General features: G+C 40.1%; 2 protein-coding genes across 3 annotated transcripts in view; one reads left to right on the top strand and one right to left on the bottom strand.

Annotated features, from left to right (window-relative positions):
- LOC145466427 (uncharacterized) overlaps positions 1–11,800 on the top strand; it is a 28,271-nt gene extending 16,471 nt beyond the window's left edge. Inside the window, exons 13-19 of one of the 2 annotated variants that reach the window (XM_081450145.1) lie at positions 4,036–4,279; positions 4,771–4,891; positions 5,570–5,628; positions 6,056–6,135; positions 7,399–7,511; positions 8,001–8,208; positions 10,357–11,800. In XM_081450145.1, coding sequence (XP_081306271.1) covers positions 4,036–4,279; positions 4,771–4,891; positions 5,570–5,628; positions 6,056–6,135; positions 7,399–7,511; positions 8,001–8,208; positions 10,357–10,666 — 1,135 coding nt within the window. In that variant the 3' untranslated portion in view covers positions 10,667–11,800. Of the gene's footprint in view, positions 1–4,035; positions 4,280–4,770; positions 4,892–5,569; positions 5,629–6,055; positions 6,148–7,398; positions 7,512–8,000; positions 8,209–10,356 lie in introns of both variants that reach the window. The other variant, XM_081450144.1, reaches the window with a different exon arrangement.
- Positions 11,801–15,093: 3,293 nt separating this feature from the next.
- LOC145465090 (angiopoietin-related protein 7-like) lies at positions 15,094–16,552 on the bottom strand. Its single transcript, XM_081448875.1, has 3 exons — positions 16,279–16,552; positions 15,625–16,007; positions 15,094–15,453 (listed from the first exon to the last, which is right to left on the bottom strand). The coding sequence occupies exons 1-3, from the start codon at positions 16,550–16,552 to the stop codon at positions 15,136–15,138; spliced, it is 975 nt and encodes a 324-aa protein (XP_081305001.1). The 3' UTR covers positions 15,094–15,135.
- Positions 16,553–17,206: the final 654 nt, after the last annotated feature.

Genomic DNA, 17,206 nt, shown 5'->3' with positions numbered 1-17,206 from the left:
TGAAAGAACGAACCATGTCTCCTCCATTGGTGAAAACTGAGTTGCTACAATCGACACAACCCAGCGCATTAATTTATAGCGAGCATCTCCAAAGAATGGAAAGTAAACTCAACAACGAGCCAGGCTTTGTAACAATCGAACAGCAGCAGTTGGTAGCAGTTGAGACAGAGGAAACAAAATCAGCGAGTCAACTGACGATGGAACAACTTCAGCTTGTGCCTGAAGATCCTTATTTCCCTGACGGCTTGGATTCAGACTCAGACTCAGATGATTCCTCGGATGATGAATATGAACTGGACTTGGCCACGATTAACGAGTTCTCAGAACTGCACGCCGAGCCAGAGCATGTTCAGCTTATAATGAAATTACTAACAGAAAAGGAACTGGCCTCGGAGCAGTGACTCATGTAATGCATCACCATGGAGATAAAGAGACTGGACATTGATTTAACGCATTTGAAAACTCTTGATATCTTTTAATATGTAATAACGGACGATTTGACAGTGATGTTGTTATTTTTAAAACGAAATGAACGCGCTCGCGATATACCTTTGGTTTTTGCCTTTTGATCAGTTTACGTTGTGAGGATTTGAACGTTTGTAAATATAAGTGTAAATAGTTTCTTAATATGAATCAGTTCAATTTTTCCTCTTAAAGGAAATTGTTTTTACCGACTGATGTGAGTTTTGACAAGCTACAGAGATAGAAATTGTCGCGGCGTCTTGAACTTTTGTAAATATAAGTGTAAATAGTTTCTTATTATGAATCAGTTAAAGTGTTCCTCTTAAAGGACATTGTTTTACTGACTGATTTGAGTTTTGACAAGCTACTGAGATTGAAACAGTCGTGGGACGTGAACGTTTGTAAATATAAGAGTAAATAGTTTCTTAATATGAATCAGTTAATTAAGTGTTCCTCTTAAAGGAAGCTGTTTTTACTGTGGTTCATACAGTAAAAAGACAAATATGATTTAAACAGGGAATTGTCTGTCGTTGTGGTTTATACGTTGAGCAAGCAACAACAGTCGCTACGTGTAAACGGAATAGAAGGTACTTCCTTCGGACTGATTTTCATGAAAAGGCCTAGGAAAACATTTCATCCTACTATGTGATACGGGAAGGCTTTCGGGGTCAATCGAGGAGAAACGACAGAGAGATGAGGAGGTGCGAATGACGTCATGAGCGTTGCAAACACTAGGCTTTTGTACACTAAAATGCTCCGCCTTAATGCTTCATTTTTCCCACTTAAATGCTCGGTCTCCCCCTCCCCCAAAAAGTCATTAAAGTGCTCGGTTAATGCTCATATGTAGGTTTTTTTTATCACAAAGGTGTCTAAACAAACATGGCCGCCTTTAATTTGATTTGACTACCGCTGACCTTTCCTCAGTCTCCACTCGGCTGTTTAAGGGTGGCATTTTCATTTTTTTTTCATTTTCAAGTTAAGTCTTCATTTTTTCGTGAAAGATAATTTTATCTCTATTTTCTGTCGACAAAATTCATTTTCTGGGAAAATGCCACTAAAATGCTCGAATAATGCTTAATGCTTTTGCCTCACTAAAATGTTCGAAAAAATGCTGGCATAATGTACAAAAGCTTAGCAAACACTCTCTAACCAAACTACTTACAAGATAAAATAGCCACCAACACCTCCGCCCGTTCGCGAAGACGACATCGGAACCGGAAAAATTGCAGCATCATTGGAATTGTGAATTATAAACATATGGGAACTAATTATCATAACACGATACAGGGAAAAGGTCGTGATTAAACTCTGAAAGTTAATCAGAAAACGAACTTAAAGATGGATTTTTAATGGTTCAGCACAATATTACGGTGTCAAATATTTTGTGTAGAGGTGTATATGTACTAGGAGCCTTTTTGGTCCTGGCGAAGAAAATCAGTTTTACGTTATTAGCTATGTATCTTATTATGAAGTCAGGGAACTGTTATAAAGTAACAGTGCTGACTGTCCAGGCATTCCGATAGTTTTCACCATAGTCTGATATGACACTTTGCCAGACAACTTCGGGTACGGATATTGCGGGCTCAATTCATTTTTGGAGATGCGAGTTTTCTCTGAATAAGTACTGCACATTGTCATCCCGACTGGGGTGGGGAGGGTAGGGTTGAAGCGTTCTTAAAAGGCCCTAGTCAGCGACACCTTTGTTTCTGTTTACGTGCGAGAATTTGGCTGTTATATTTTATTCGGATCATGTCGAAACGAACGAAATCACTGTGAAACTACTTAACATAATTTAAAAACATACTTTCAGGAACACAACTTACATTAAAGCAATAAGATTTCGCTTCTCCATGCAAGATCAATAATTTCGACGGTATCGAAAATGGCGGAGGCCGACTGGGGCCCTTTAAAGGGAATCTTGGCTTCAAAACAGTTTTGTTTCGAACCGTAACTGTTTTTGTAAAACTGTGCTTGAAGTTCGAAGTCGGTAATTCTCTATTTGGTTTGTCAAATTTCCCGTGCGTCGCCATGTTTGTGTTTGCAAAGCTTAATGGGGTATCATGGGTATTATGGATATTACGCATGGTTGAGCGTTTTTAAAAGGAAGCGTCCTTCTAATCGTTTCTTGATATGTATAGTCCTAATAAAATCAAAATCTTCTTCTGTACACTCCATGTTCTATAACGCAGTGACGTCTCAAATTGCGATAAAGTTAGCCTGGTGACAAGCGGGTTAGTTCAATCCAAAACACCGCGTATTAGAATCAGTTGCGGAGACATTGACGTTAGAACCTCAAGATCAGTTAAAGAGAAGCTCTAATTAAAACTTAAACCGTCAGTTAAAGAGAAGCTCTAATTAAAGCTTAAACCGTGCCAGGTTTAAGTCAAGATTGCCCTTAAATAGTTTGTCCAGAGTTTCACGATAAAGTACGACGATCTATTTAGGAAAAAAAAAAGTAAAGTACCGTTTTGAATCTATCTTCATGAAATTTCTTCTTCTATGATGGGCCTGAGTAAATTGCGTTCATTTTTAGTGTAGCCGGTTTTCCTTTGGTATTCCTATGACAATCCTGCATGTTTACAACATTTCTGCTCTAAAATTGCAAAATCAGCATGTTCCGTTAATATATGAACAATTAGCATTTGATTGACGTTTGATTTCGTAAATACCTTTTGATTGACATTTAGCCGCGTAACCGATACGGTCAATTGACCTTTGAGCTTGGATAAGTTAGTTTTTTTGTCGCAGATATTTTCACTGTGAACACCTTCGTTGCTGACCTGTTTCGCTGACCCGTTTTCTGCTGTTTTCAAATCTGTTTATCTGTTTCCTGACCTGGACAAACCGCAAAACAATCTGATTGGACATCGTCAAAGAAGTAAGTTTAGTACTGTAACTCAGGCTTAAAACAATTTAACTTAGGTTTGCGTTTATATTCCGATCGTCTGTTTGGTTTCTCAATGGAGTTTTGTATTACCTCTTTAGATCGAATAATCTTGAATCCTGGAATAAATTATACGATTGGCGTAGCCCAATTAGATTGTCTGCTTGGTTTTTTACGGAACCACAGCATTTGAACTAACTGAAAAACACTCCTTTAGAAGAACACGAGCGAGTTTAACCACTTTAGTTTCACGGTGGAATTTTGTAGATCTTACTGGAATATTCCGTCAGAGATGTGATGTTGTAAACGTATTTGTCAAATTAAAGGGCATGGATCTTCCCGTTTGAATTGCATCCAATGGTAAAGTCTGCATGTGAACCTGAGTGGCCCATATGGCCGGCGCTTATCTCCGGTTTCTGTAGCATGAAGAGACTAGGAGTATTTCTACTCCCCCCTGGATAGGAGGCCAGTCCATCGCAGGGTTACCCCCAGCACTAAATTCGCCGGTACGCATTTATACACTTCAGTGGAGAGAGGCACTGTACGAGTTAAGTGTCTTGCCCAAGAACACAACACCATGTCCCCGGCCAAGGCTCGAACCCGGACCTCTCGATCCGGAGACGAGCGTACCAAGCATGAGGCCACCGCGCATCCACTCCATTCAGTGAGTGACAATTTTTTTTTGCCAGATACGATCGTAAGTACAAGGAAACGCAGCAGAGGATGGAGGAGTTAGGATTGATGGAAAAGTCTCCAGTGCTTCACTTGGACGAGTGGGAAATCCCGCGGGAAAACATTGTCCTGAATCGCAAGCTCGGAGAAGGAGCGTTTGGCGCCGTGTGCGGTGGAGAAGTTGTCGGGCTGAGGGGCGAGGGGGAATGGGTGCCAGTGGCTGTGAAGTCTCTAAAGATTGGTTCTTTACCTGAGGACAAGGTATAGTGGCGATCAATTTCTAAGTTCTCCTTACGACAACGATACGTTTCTAAGGAGATATTTGGTGAGAGTAAAGAAATCCATCAGCTTAGCTGGGCTGGGGGATATTGATTTCTCAAAACTGACATTAAGCGAGGAATGGCAACCAGTCACGAATATGAACATTTGTAATCACTGAGTTTCTTTTACCGGTGACAGAGCGCAAAAAAACACTAAACCAGGGCTTTCACATCAGTACTTTTAAAGGCCACCGGAAAACCTCGCATATCTTCAATGCAAATATTGTCTGAGAGCATTTTTGTTTTACGTCGAGGAGGGGAGTACAGAGTCCCTTAGTTGTGTTTGTCTGTGACGTATGCTAGTTAAGAGAAGCAAGAGTGCATTTTCAATTTCAGTACACAAACCCCTCAAGCAATCACCCTTTGCTTCCACAGATCAGCTTCTTGTTATAAACGCATTCCTAAACTTTCGTAATGGTTTTTTCTTAAAAGCTTGAATTTCTCAGCGAGGCAGAAACAATGAAGATGTTTGATCACAAGAACATAGTGAAACTATTGGGTGTATGCACTAAGGGAGAACCCGCCTTTGCAGTGATGGAGCTGATGATACACGGTATGTTAAATAAACATTAGCCTCCATTTGGCGCGAAAATATGCTCGGATATTTGTCCGCGGACATTATGTGTTCCGAGAAGCGAGCGGTTTTCCGAGAACGTAGCTCAAGGAAAACTGAGCTTTGAGGAACAGATAATATCCAAGGACAAATATCCGAGCCAATTTGTGCGAAAAATGGAGGAAATGGAGAAAATGGAAAAAAAATCATTCTTCAAATATTTTTCACAACACGCGCAGTTTTGAAAATTGGGGAATATACACACATATCTGGAGTTTTGTTGTGCTTTACTTTGACAAATATATCCGACATTTTCCTTGTGGTGGCATTCTTTCATGGCAGTTAAATGCCTGAATAACGTGAATCGTCACGTTATACTATGGTTTTAGGAAATAAGTATGTCGAGCCATTCAAACGGCGAAGGCTTATTTATATCAAGAGAGGATGATGGTCAGAGAATTGATCCCCAGTGTGGTCTAGGTAATCCCTCGCAAGCTATCTTTTTCCACCTCGTGTTGTCTCATTATTCCCGTTTGACTCGTTCTTTATTCAGAATCGATTTTTAAACCCATCCAACTATGTTTTTTCCTTCATTTTGACTGATTTATTTTCGGTAATGCTCTCTTTCCAAATTATTGTCGTGTCGTCTTATTTATGATTGCCTGTTGTTTTTCTCAGGTGACCTAAAGAACTTCTTGTTAGCCAGACGTCAATTTGCAAATCAGGACTGCAAAGAGGTACTCTCGTTGATTTCAACGTAGTCGGACTCTGGAAAAATACCTGAAACATTAGAGAAAAAAAAATTCGGCAGAGTTTGTTGAGATATCGGTCCCTCTTTCTGCCTTAAATTTCGGCAACTGTTAAATTCCCATTGAATCTCCGATTGTTCGAAATTGTCGAGTCAGATGGAACAGGAGCGCTTGAAACATAGTCACATCAGCTCGCCTTCAAAATAGGTCACGTCTCATTACTTAACAACATCCTTGACAAATGTCCAGGCAATTCCCGGAAGTGGAAATAGAATTCAAATTGCGAAAGGAATTTCCCTTAAGCGACTGTTCACGATAGTGATAGATAACCGTTGTTTGCGTTTGAATTTCATAAGTTAAGGTGTACATGGCCTGTTTTGTTGGTCCAGTTTTAATAACGCGTATCCATTTTCAGGCCGAAGATGTTACTCCTAACAAGTTGACCTCGATGGCCGTGGACATTGCCAGCGGTCTTGCCTACCTTGCTGAAATGAAGTTTGTCCATCGGTATGTACAATGTTTTTTTTGTTTTTGTTTTTGTTTTTGTTTGCTTTCCCACTACAGCGTGGGATGAAGATTGTTTCGTTAACTTGTAACTTGTTTGTTGCATGAGCGTACACAACTCTGGAAAATTGTCATTTTCTGTCATGTATAACTTGTTCAAAGCTGATGCTCACAAGAATTCGTTTGTAAGGGCGGGTCATAAGGGAGGCGAGCTGTCTCCTTCACAACTGAGGAACTACAGACTCAACAGACCTGTTCACCTTAGCGGAATGGACAGCCATATAGTCAGCTAGCCTTGTATATACTCTCTCTCAATTTTTTCCAGTTTCAACTGGACTGCGGGCAATCTCTCTTCCTCGAAAACCGTGGGGAATAAGGCAAATTAAGTAAACGTGTGAGCGTGACTGTAATCGTTTTCCGACGCCCGCGCTACTCTCAGCTCGCGGCATCGCCGCTTGCACGTCACGCTCACAGTCACGCTCGCACGCTTACTTGTTTTGCTTTCTTCCCCACGGATTCTCGAGAAAAAGAGAGACTGCTCGCAGTCAAATTACGTTTCAACCATTATTGTTTCTGTAATGTATGGCGTATTATTTGACACCTTTTGGTTTGGTGTTTTTACAATATTATCAGCAGGTTAAATCCTTATTGAAAACGTACCTCTTTAAACTAGCTTTAAAAATTTGATGTAATTTTCGGAATTCATGATGTAATGCACCTTTGATCTTTGCAAGTTAAAAGGCGTTCTACCACGAATGCTGTTATCTGATTGGCCACGCTACTCACCATCTATTCTGTGATAGATAGCGAGAAGCGTATCAGTGTGCGCTTGTTAACAGAATGACGGCCGCTTCTTGGCGTTTTCCAAGTGTCTGTGAGGAGGATTTATGTAAAATTTTTGAACGACAAGTAGATTTATACTAAGGCAATTAGATTATTCGCTCTCGATTTCTATGCGTGATAGTTGACTCGGCTGCGCCCTCGTCAATTCTCACGCGATAGAAATCTCGAGCTCATAATCTAATTGCTTAATATTAATGGTTTTAAGGTTTTTTTGAGTTAGAGAGTAGTTTTGTTAATCGCAAAAGTTAGCAAATGCATCAAGACATAGATTCTTTATATTAGCAGTTTTATCAGTTTTATTCTTGCTGCATTGTTGACGGTTGTATTTCTATGTTGAACCCAAAACTGCAAAGGGTGAAACACCAAGGGTTGTGATTTGTAGTAAATCATTACTCTAAACTTTTGTTGTAGTGACCTTGCATTGAGGAACTGCATGGTTGGATCAGGATATGTGGTCAAACTCGGAGACTTTGGCATGGCTCGGGCCATGTACGACTCGGATTACTACAGGTTTGGACGAAAAGGTAAAATTCTGATTGGTTTATGCCAGTTCTAACTGATATCCTCGTGTCTAGTTTGTAGAGAGGGAAGAGACGATAAGGGAAAACTGGAAGATCTTTTGGGTGACTTCATTTGGGTTACTCCGCTCTAAAGAGCGTCTACCATTAAAATTGCTGCAGGTTTTAGTCTGGACTGTTGCTGACAAAAGTCTTATTATGGTCGATCAAATTAGTTTGCTGCAAAAGATGTTAACTCAATTAAAAGGCGTAAATTGGTTACTTTTCTTTTGGTTGTTTTCATTACGGGCAGTGAATGTTGTTTTCTTGCTAGTGGAAAGTCAGAGAACAGTGGTGCCGTCATGTTTTGTCAAAATAAGAAGATAGTCTTTTCCTTTTCTAACCTAACGACATTCATCTTTACAAAGTGTCGTTTAGCAGTCCCAGTCCTCCCGGTCGGCCATTCTGTCTGTGTTCTCATGATGTCTGCTAACATGCCTCGCGTTTTACCAATAGGCATGCTCCCAGTTCGCTGGATGTCGCCCGAGTCCCTTGCCGATGGTGTATTCACGACAAAGTCTGACGTATGGAGTCTGGGCGTGACATTGTGGGAGCTGGCTACGTTCGGTAGTTTTCCTTACCAGGGCTTCTCGAACGGGGAAGTAGTGGAGAGAGTCAAACAGGGACGCATCATGGATAAACCTCAAGGATGTGCAAGTGAACTGTACGTTCTCACCTTAACCAATCTTCTAACTGTCCTTCTCATGTTGTATTTTGTTGTATGTTGTGAGATGTGGAAAAGTCGTTCGTTCGTCGATTGGGTTAACTAGGTCTCTTTCATCTGTTAAGCTTAATTCGCTGGGCTATTTTGAGAACCTGGAAACTTCCTCAAAGTAAAGTGTGCTTTTACGTATGTATGCTACTCTGCTGCTACATTCAAACTGGTTTCAGAATCGAAACAAATCAGAGAGGCAAAAGCTAGAACCCTTGAGCCAATTAAAGTGCACCTAACCCCAAAATGTTTTTTTCGCTAAAACAAATCTAGACTTTATTTGAAGCATTTGGGCGAAGAAATTTTTGAATTTGGTTGAATCCTCGATTTTCTATGCCCTTTCAAAGTCGCGATTAAGTGTTTCACGACCGCGTTTTAGGGAGTCTGGGGCGGCGGTACCTGATGACGTCTACCCAGGAACCAAACACAATAGCGCCTCAGTCAACTCACTGTATTTGCTCGAGAAAATAGAATGCAAAACTAATCGTTCCGATGTATTTTGGGACTAAAACGTCCAAGTTTTTTCTCAGAATCATTTCTTTTTCGTCACTGGAGTCAGAGTTAAGTTTCGATTCGGAAGGCTCCGAAATAAACTTCGATCGAGCACGTTCGACAACTGTGAACTCACTGCTTAGAGCTTTGAGAGCAATTTGCAATATTTCAAGCGACGACGGGGAAGACGTCTTTGCGGACAAGCTGCTTGTATATTAGGAATGGAAAGCTAGATACGAAGTGGAGGAGCAGGCAAACGAACAGCAGGAAAGAAAACTCAAGGACTGCTTTGGATGGTAATTTCGTCAACTAAACATAAGATTCCCGCGCGTGTTTATAGCCCGTTTACATTTGTCCTTACCGAGAATGTATTTTGTCAAGGTTCTGTTAAATCCAGTTTGTGTTTTACTTTCAGTTGAATGCTTCATGTTTATAAGAGCGACGTACGTGTTGCAGTTTTCGAGACTTGATGACCTCCAAAACATTGGCTTCGATCGATTGAAAATCGTATTGTTTGGAGCTGTATTTTTGAAGCTGCGGGAAGCAAGGCGGAAGGAAACATTTCATACAATTACCGATTTCACATTGTCACACGTTTTAAGTCGTAACTCCAAATAACCAATGTAAATTGTTCTCAAAGTTTGCAGTGAAATTCGTCGGATAAGCGAAAAGGATGTGTTCCCTAAGCGGTCCGCAGATAATGTTAAGCGGTCATATTTTCGACGCTATTGCACAGAATCTTTGTCACACTGCTGATTTCCAAACCTTCGAAAAACTCTGTGAGTCTAACAATTTTGTTATCATGTAATTCTAGAGGATTAATCTTCGACTTTCATCTAAATCGAAAGAGAAATAAGTGTTGGTTAGCGGCGTACAGTTGCGATCTATTTACGTATCAGTATAACGCTTCTTGATCATGACCGGATCACACAACTTTGCCGGTTATGTTATAAATACTGCGGGATTGGAAGATATAGGTTGTCGGTGGTATTTCTACAAATTGCTGGTTAGCTTTAAGCAGAAAATTTATGAAAACAGCGTTCGAAAGTCTCCGGAACAAATTCCAGTGAGAGTTCTTCAATGGTTCTCACAGATTCAGTTCGCTTGTTTCGGTTCGACAAAATCAACCATCGTTTACGTCTTTATTGCACCATTAGCCGATCATCGCCAGTAAATTGTACAGTATACCTTTCTTTAAATCTGGAATATTGCTGCAACAGCCGATAGCACCTCTGGAAGGCGTTTCTGCGCACTTTTCGAATGTGTATTGCACCATCCTGAAGGAGATGAGAGGAAATGAGATATCCAACCTTCCTGGGTAGACGTCACAAGAGCCGCTGGACCCATTCTCCTCAAACTCGGTCGTGAAACAAAATGGCGGTGTTTTGGAGCTATTTTCGAGATTTCGTCGTGGCACAGAAAATCGAGGATTTAACGGAATCCAAAAATTTTTTCGCAGAACTATTTCAAATAATAATTAGATTCGTTCTAGCGAAAAAAAATTTTTGGGGTTAGGTGCACTTTAAAATTGTTGCGAAACACGAAGCCAGAGAATTAGTTTCTGGCAGTGCACCACTCTAACATGTTTTAACTCTTTCAAAACTTCAGAAACACCTTACTGACAGAATGCTGGAGACAAGAGCCGGCTAACAGACCAGACCCTGATAAAATCCGGGACTTGCTAATCACTCATCCTACGATGATCACCGCTTGTTTAGACTCACCTATGGCCAGTGTGGCTACGGATGAAGACTGCGTGGAGCCCAGTGACGTCAGAAAAGACAGCGTAAGAACATGGCGCGCCACTCCCTCGCCTTCCTTGAAGCGATCTCGCACGATAACACAGCTTACGCAAGACCAGATTAAAGTCTTGATGCCGCATGGCGAAAACGGCGCGACTCCACCCGGTGCCGTGTAAGAACCACCGATATGTCCTGGTTTTTATTTCCTACAGGGAGAAAGCGTACCGTATGCAAGCTGTTTGAGCTGCTTTTGTCTTTCAGGAAATCCGGTTTGTTTTTATAAGTACGCTCGCTTGTCAGCTTGCCTCTATAAGCCCCTCTAAGGAGGGAACCTCGTCTATGTGGCACTCAAATAAGGGCCTTCCAATGCCTCTTTTGAGAAATGTTTCCTCTGCCTGCCACTAGAGAAGGCCTTCTATGTACCACTCAAAAGAGAGCCTTCTTTGACATCCACCATCAAGAGGGCTCACAATTTTCCTTTTATTTTTCTTTTCTGACCTTTTATCTTCCCCATTTTTTATCATTTTTATTCCTCCATGAAGAAAAACCACTTTAAGAAAACGCATTATACAGTGGTTTTTTAATCCATGAATGCCAGCCCTGAGGTTCATGTTGTTTTTTGAAATAGTTTGATTATTTTCAGAACTTTTAGGCTGTATCTTTAGTAACGTTTAATTTTAATCATTTTACTGTTTGGGGTTATAAGGCATACTGGGAAAGGGCCTCAAAGCCATGGTAAATGACTTTGGTATTAGATTGATTCTTATTGGTCAAAATGTCAAAGATACGCGTGGTCGTGTGGCTAACTGGTTTGGCCAGTTTCTAACGGACCGAAACTTATTGCAATATGCGGGTGTGATTAAATTGTTTTGAAATGCGTATTTTACGTTTGCCAGCCGGCATGGTGTGTTTCCTGATTCAAAACCTCTGGGCTATGGAGTACCTACTTTATTTTGGGTGCTCTACAATTTCTAAAGACCTAGTTGTTTGCCGGTTTTCTATTGACTGTCTTATCACCAACACGAAAGTACTCCGCCATTCTCAACAAACGACTATGACGCAGTAAACAAATCAGGGGGCAAAACAAAAATAGGTAACGTGATTCAAGAGCGCGGGAAAACGCGCGTACTTGGTTGCTGTTTTGCCTCTGATTGGTGGAAGAAACAATACGCTTTCTCTGATTGGTCGATACACGCTTCACTGAAGCAAACCAGTTATTACGTTCAACAATCAATCGAAAACTGCTGCATTTTAAAGACGCTATTTTAGTATTGAGTTTTCTGTATTTCAGTTTTAAAGTTTTTGACCAATAGGTGCTTTTTATTGTGTGTTTGTAGCCACTTCCACGTCACTGCTTCTCCAGTTTGTCTTAAAAATGCTTTGCTCTCATTTTATTCATACCTATGCCGGAGGCGATATCTTATTTTCATATCTTTTTGGAAATTCCATGTAAATGTATGTTTTCAATTGCTTGTGCACAGAAAGCATAAGCCAAAATGAAAATCAAGTACAACAAATATATTGTACGAGAATATTTTGATATAATCCCCAAATATAATGTGTAACAAATATGCAATTATTGCACAGATTGTAACAATTTTAATACACGCGCGTGTAATCATGTCAAAGGAATTGATACAATTGATATTTATCCTTTCGTTGAAGCAAAATTATCATGGGAAAATATTATTTTAATTTATAGACGACTTGTAAGTCATGTATAAATCAAATATCTTCATGTCTAGACCCGTTATTTTGGTAGCACTATTTATCTGGGCCTAGAAAACTGCAGTAGAATGTTGTGAAAATACAACAACTGCTGTTGTGAATTACAGATGTACATTAATTAAACATTCAGCAATCGACAGTAAGTATCATGTTTACTTTAGTATAGATCAGCGGGTCGCAAATAGTTTAACTCTCGTACAACTCACCGAACTTTCCCACCACGAACAACCCAGCTCTGTACTGTTGAAGCACACCTCGGCTTTGTAATCCGATAATAATGATAATATCAGTCGAAGAAATACTGGTCGCTTTTGGGTAGTCCTCGTTGAAGCAGTTGAAGAGTTTCCGATTTTTACCCAGTCAACGCAGGGCCGTAGCCAGAAATGTTCGTAGATACAAGGACTGAGGCTATGGTCATGGGTAAAACCTTTACCTACATATTTAGGGTGTTTATGATGACTATAAACAACAGAAAACAAAACAATGATTGAGGCAAGTGCCTCTGTTTGCCTCTTATTAGCAACGAATGCGAAAACTGTGAGCACAGTCCATCCTCATATACTAGAAATATTCGTTTTCAGCTGATATTTGTTCCCGACTGGTTCACCCAACGACTGGTGTGGCTCGTAGTTTAACTCGTAGCATTGGAAGTGTCCCATAGTTGTGTCTCAGTCAAGAGGCTATAAAGCTAACAACACAATTCCAGACTTCTTAGGGCACTTAGCTGGTGCCTAGTTTCCTGTGCTTTTGTGGTGTGGGGAAGTGATGGCCTCGGAAGGAGTCTCTTCTCGCAAATGACTGAATGCGCATTACCAGACTCAGTCGGCTACCCAAGAATTTGTTACCGAATCCGCCATTTTTGCACACATTTGCTATGAATTTCTACTATTTTCGTGCCTTGTGTGATAAGTCACTCAACCCTGATTCCAGAACTTAGTTTCGTAATAGCAAACTTGATTTTTAAAAATGTAAATGTCGTGTATTGCATGATTTAATAACCTAGATACGTTTCGTGTATGTATATCATGTACTTTTAAAGAACGAAATTGGCAAAGAAAACAAATATCGAGATGGTAGAAATAAAAATTTCAAGGAGCAAAATTTGCATGAAGAGTAAACCCCTTGGGTGACTGTACGTGACAACAAGACAATGTCCAGAAACAAAAAAAAGGAGCGTCAAATGTCTGAATCAGCGTTCCTCGTGTAGTACTCATGTAGTTGCCTCATGTAGTAGGCAAGGAGGATCAGGGGAGGGAAATAGAATAGCACATAGTCGACTTGTTGTGTGTTTCTCTTCGGGCTAATTTATGTATTTAAAGGATACAGCAGTAAATATACAAAATATACAAAATTTGTCAGCAGCCGCCAATTTACCTTCATTTAACGTATCAGTTACGTAACTAATACGTCTTTATTGGACACATTTTCTTTTCCGATCTGACGTCGTCCAAAACAAATTTAAACAACCCCATTTTTGTCCTGACAGCGTTATCTTTTTATTCAGGCTCGTGTGAATTGTTGGCATTAGAATTACGCCTGTATATTAGTAATTATTCCGTTACTTTAGAATTAGCATAGAGACGATCCATAGTTTTTTGTAAGAAAAATCCAAACAAACAGTCCCGTTTCAATTCAGTTTTGTCTTAATTTGGCAATGCCCGTCGTTTTTATAAAATGAAAATATTTCAAAGTCGAGTTTCACCGGCTTACTCTTGAGAACAGCTTCTGAACGGAACTAGATCGAAGTTTTCCTTTACTTGGTGAAATTTTGTTTAGTGTAGGAAGAATCTGTAATAAGAAAATCCTACCAGGCTTATTATTCATCTCAGAAATCGCACGAATAAATCACTGATGAATGAAACGATCGAGGTGGCTTTCTGTCGATATCTGTACAAATCCTGACCACTTTGAAAGCATCTTTCTTTTTGTGCTCTAGCATTTTGAACGAAAACATTAACTCTTCGACAGTAAATTTCTTTGGCTTACGAGTCAAGCCAACCGCAAGTGATAACGTGGTGTTTACTTAACACTGAACCAGAACGTTTTTCTTGTCGTGAATAATTAAGACAGTTACTTATTGTCACTTTGTTTGGTTTTTGGGGCTGTATATTAACTTGAAGAAAAAAAGGCATTGTTATATCTCCACGTATCCGTTTTACGTTGCCTAGTTCCCAGGCCTCGACATTTTGCCGCGGTCAATCGTTTAGGGGTCACGTGATCCTAGCAAAAGAGCGAGAACAAGACTTAAATCCGAAAGTTAAAAAAGACAATATGTCTCATTTTTGACTGAGCCGATTTCGTATTGCGGAAGGGAATTCTTCTGATATTTCTGAGTGAGTGAGGTAAAATTAACGAGTTGGCTCCAAATGGACATTATTGAGTCAGAAGCATTGGCGCTTTTAAACTACAGGCAAATATAATTACCACTTAAAATATCAGCCTTTGAAGGTTTGAACATCGATCTTGCAGAACAATTAAGGACCATTAAAGAAAGTGACGCTGCGTAATTATTTCAGTCAGTTTCTCAGTTTCTCTTCCCTCACTGAAATGGGATGATTAGTTCAATTACCAAACTGAAATGACCAAAAATTTCGTTTAATCATCAAACAGTAAAGATATTCGATGCTTGGGAAGCAAACAAGTGTTTCATTATCAATCATAACAGACAAGTAGATGAACAACAGCAACTTTTATTGTTTCCTGTGAAGTCATACAATGAAGCGAATTGTTCGTGTACACAAGTAATGTAAACCCATCACCTATTTTATTTATTTAGATCACATCAGCAATAGAATGGTAAAAATGACTCAAAATGCAAATTTCTTTGTTTTAATCACTGGCTACGAGATTCAGGACTCAAGTAACTAACGCATTTAAAGTATTTTGAACTGTCAAAGCTGTGTAAGTACACTTGGTTCTAGTTCTTAACTGGTTTGATTTTCATCTCAGCACGTTTAGCGGAATAGCTGTGGCCTTTCCATTTGTTCCAGTTCACGCCTTCCCAGGACGTAGAATGTTTGCCATGATGATAGAGACCATTCAGGTTGGAGTCGAGACAAGCATTGAACCACCAGCCTGCCTTGCAACGCGTGGCACAGTTGGTAGACTGAGCGTTGTCATTGTCGCGATCTTTGGTGGAGAATGCAGAACCACGATGATAAGAAAGAGAGTCCCCAGCAGTTCCTACAAGGTCACATAAAAAGGGAAAAATTACACAATGTTGACAGACATAAAACTACGAAATTTTGTTGAACACTTTGGGAATGCATTTCACATCAGGAAGTATGACTTTTAGGCTCGATTTAAATTATATTGAAAGCTTTTTTTAAATATTCTTAAACAGTGGCCAACTCTTGTCAATTGATCTTCGCAAAATGGCTGATGGAGAGTAAGAAGCGTCAAATCACGTACCAGAGTATGTTCCAAGACTCAGTTTGTATTTGCTATTCTCACTAGCCACACCAAAGAAATCGTACTCGGCATAAGCTGTTTTTCCAGTCGTGTCTTCAAGATCCACCCGAAGCCTGCTTCGTTGTTTTGTCAGGCGATGAATCTTGTCCAATCCGAGCCAAAATTCACCGTTCAGATTTCCGAAGCCTCGTTTGTAGTCTTCCCAACCGCGGTAGAAGTCAACCGAGCCATCCAGTCTATTATGGAACACTATCCAGCCCCCACCGGTTGTGGTTTGGTCACAAAACACATCAAAGGCTCCAGCATTATCAGGGTCGATGGTATAAACACCGCTTATTCGTTTACCAGCCTTGTAGACTTCCGCACAGTTCTTGTAAACTGAAAATTGCAAAGTAAAAGATCCCGGCGTCAGCGCTTACCTTTTACTACAACTGAAATTGAGGCAGCCCAAGCGGAGAATAAAATAACATTTTTTCTTCGAATGTTATCTTGTTTAAACTTTGTCAACCGAGAAGTCAGTAGTGCCACTAAATGCTTTAACGACCAGTATCTAGAAACACGATTACAGTTCTGTGATAGAAATCACTGAAAAACACTTTTCGTAATCTTTCATTTACTTTTGCGCAATTTAAGTTGGAAACCGACTTACCCTGACCTTTACTTGTCGTTTTGTTTCCCATCAGAGACTTGATTTCCTGTCGCATCTCACCGAGCTCCCGCTTTATTTCATGCAGCAGCGCTTCGACCTTCTTATTCGGGCCTGCGTAAAAATTGTTGGAAGTATACATGTTGTGACACTTGTCCTTCGGAGCAGAAACCTGGGACACGTTAGTGCTTAGGGTTGTTTTCGAGATGGTTATGCCGACAGCACATAACATAAGGAACTCGAATATCAGACTCCAATGAGAACCCAGGTTCGTCATGATCAGAAACTTGAAGCGAACGTCGTTAGCAACATACAACTAACTGACAAAGTTTCATCTTAACAATGTTTTGATGTCCAACCGTAGCGGTTCAACATGTTTTTTCGTGCGACTATTTTTGGAAGGTTTTCACAAATGAACGCAACAGAAATGATTCAAACTGACACGTGCTTTTGTTCTTTCTTATTTCCCTGTCAATTACAGTGCATTCCCTGAAACAAGGTTTTTCGAAAACTGGCATAAATTATTAAACTGGATTTCACCAGACCGAGTCAGGAGATGCACCGGCTCCCCTTTACGGCATTGTTTCAAACAATTCATGCTCTTCAATATTAAGTAAGCACATCTCAGTTTTATGCATGAAAGAAAACATTAAGATACCTCGAGTCAACATAATCGTTGAAATATCCCTCAAATGGTCCCCTGACTCGGCTCAGGTATGGAGAAACCTGTAGCGGCTGCAATTTCTTAATTTTTCTTTTCCGTGTAACAAAACGTACAAAAAGATGCTTTCCAATTCCAAGAAATAAGAGAAAAAACTTTCTGCAAGATTTTACTGTCAAGGGAAGTAGAGCCAGAAGGCCTTGTTTAACAATAAGATATACATGAATTTGACCGCTTCTTCTCCGATCTGACGTCGACGAAAACAAATTT

This window comes from Orbicella franksi, chromosome 13, assembly GCF_964199315.1.
Source record: "Orbicella franksi chromosome 13, jaOrbFran1.1, whole genome shotgun sequence".
Taxonomy (NCBI): domain Eukaryota; kingdom Metazoa; phylum Cnidaria; class Anthozoa; order Scleractinia; family Merulinidae; genus Orbicella; species Orbicella franksi.
The sequence above is the reverse complement of the archived record's forward strand: the minus strand, read 5'-3'. Positions and strand labels throughout refer to the sequence as shown.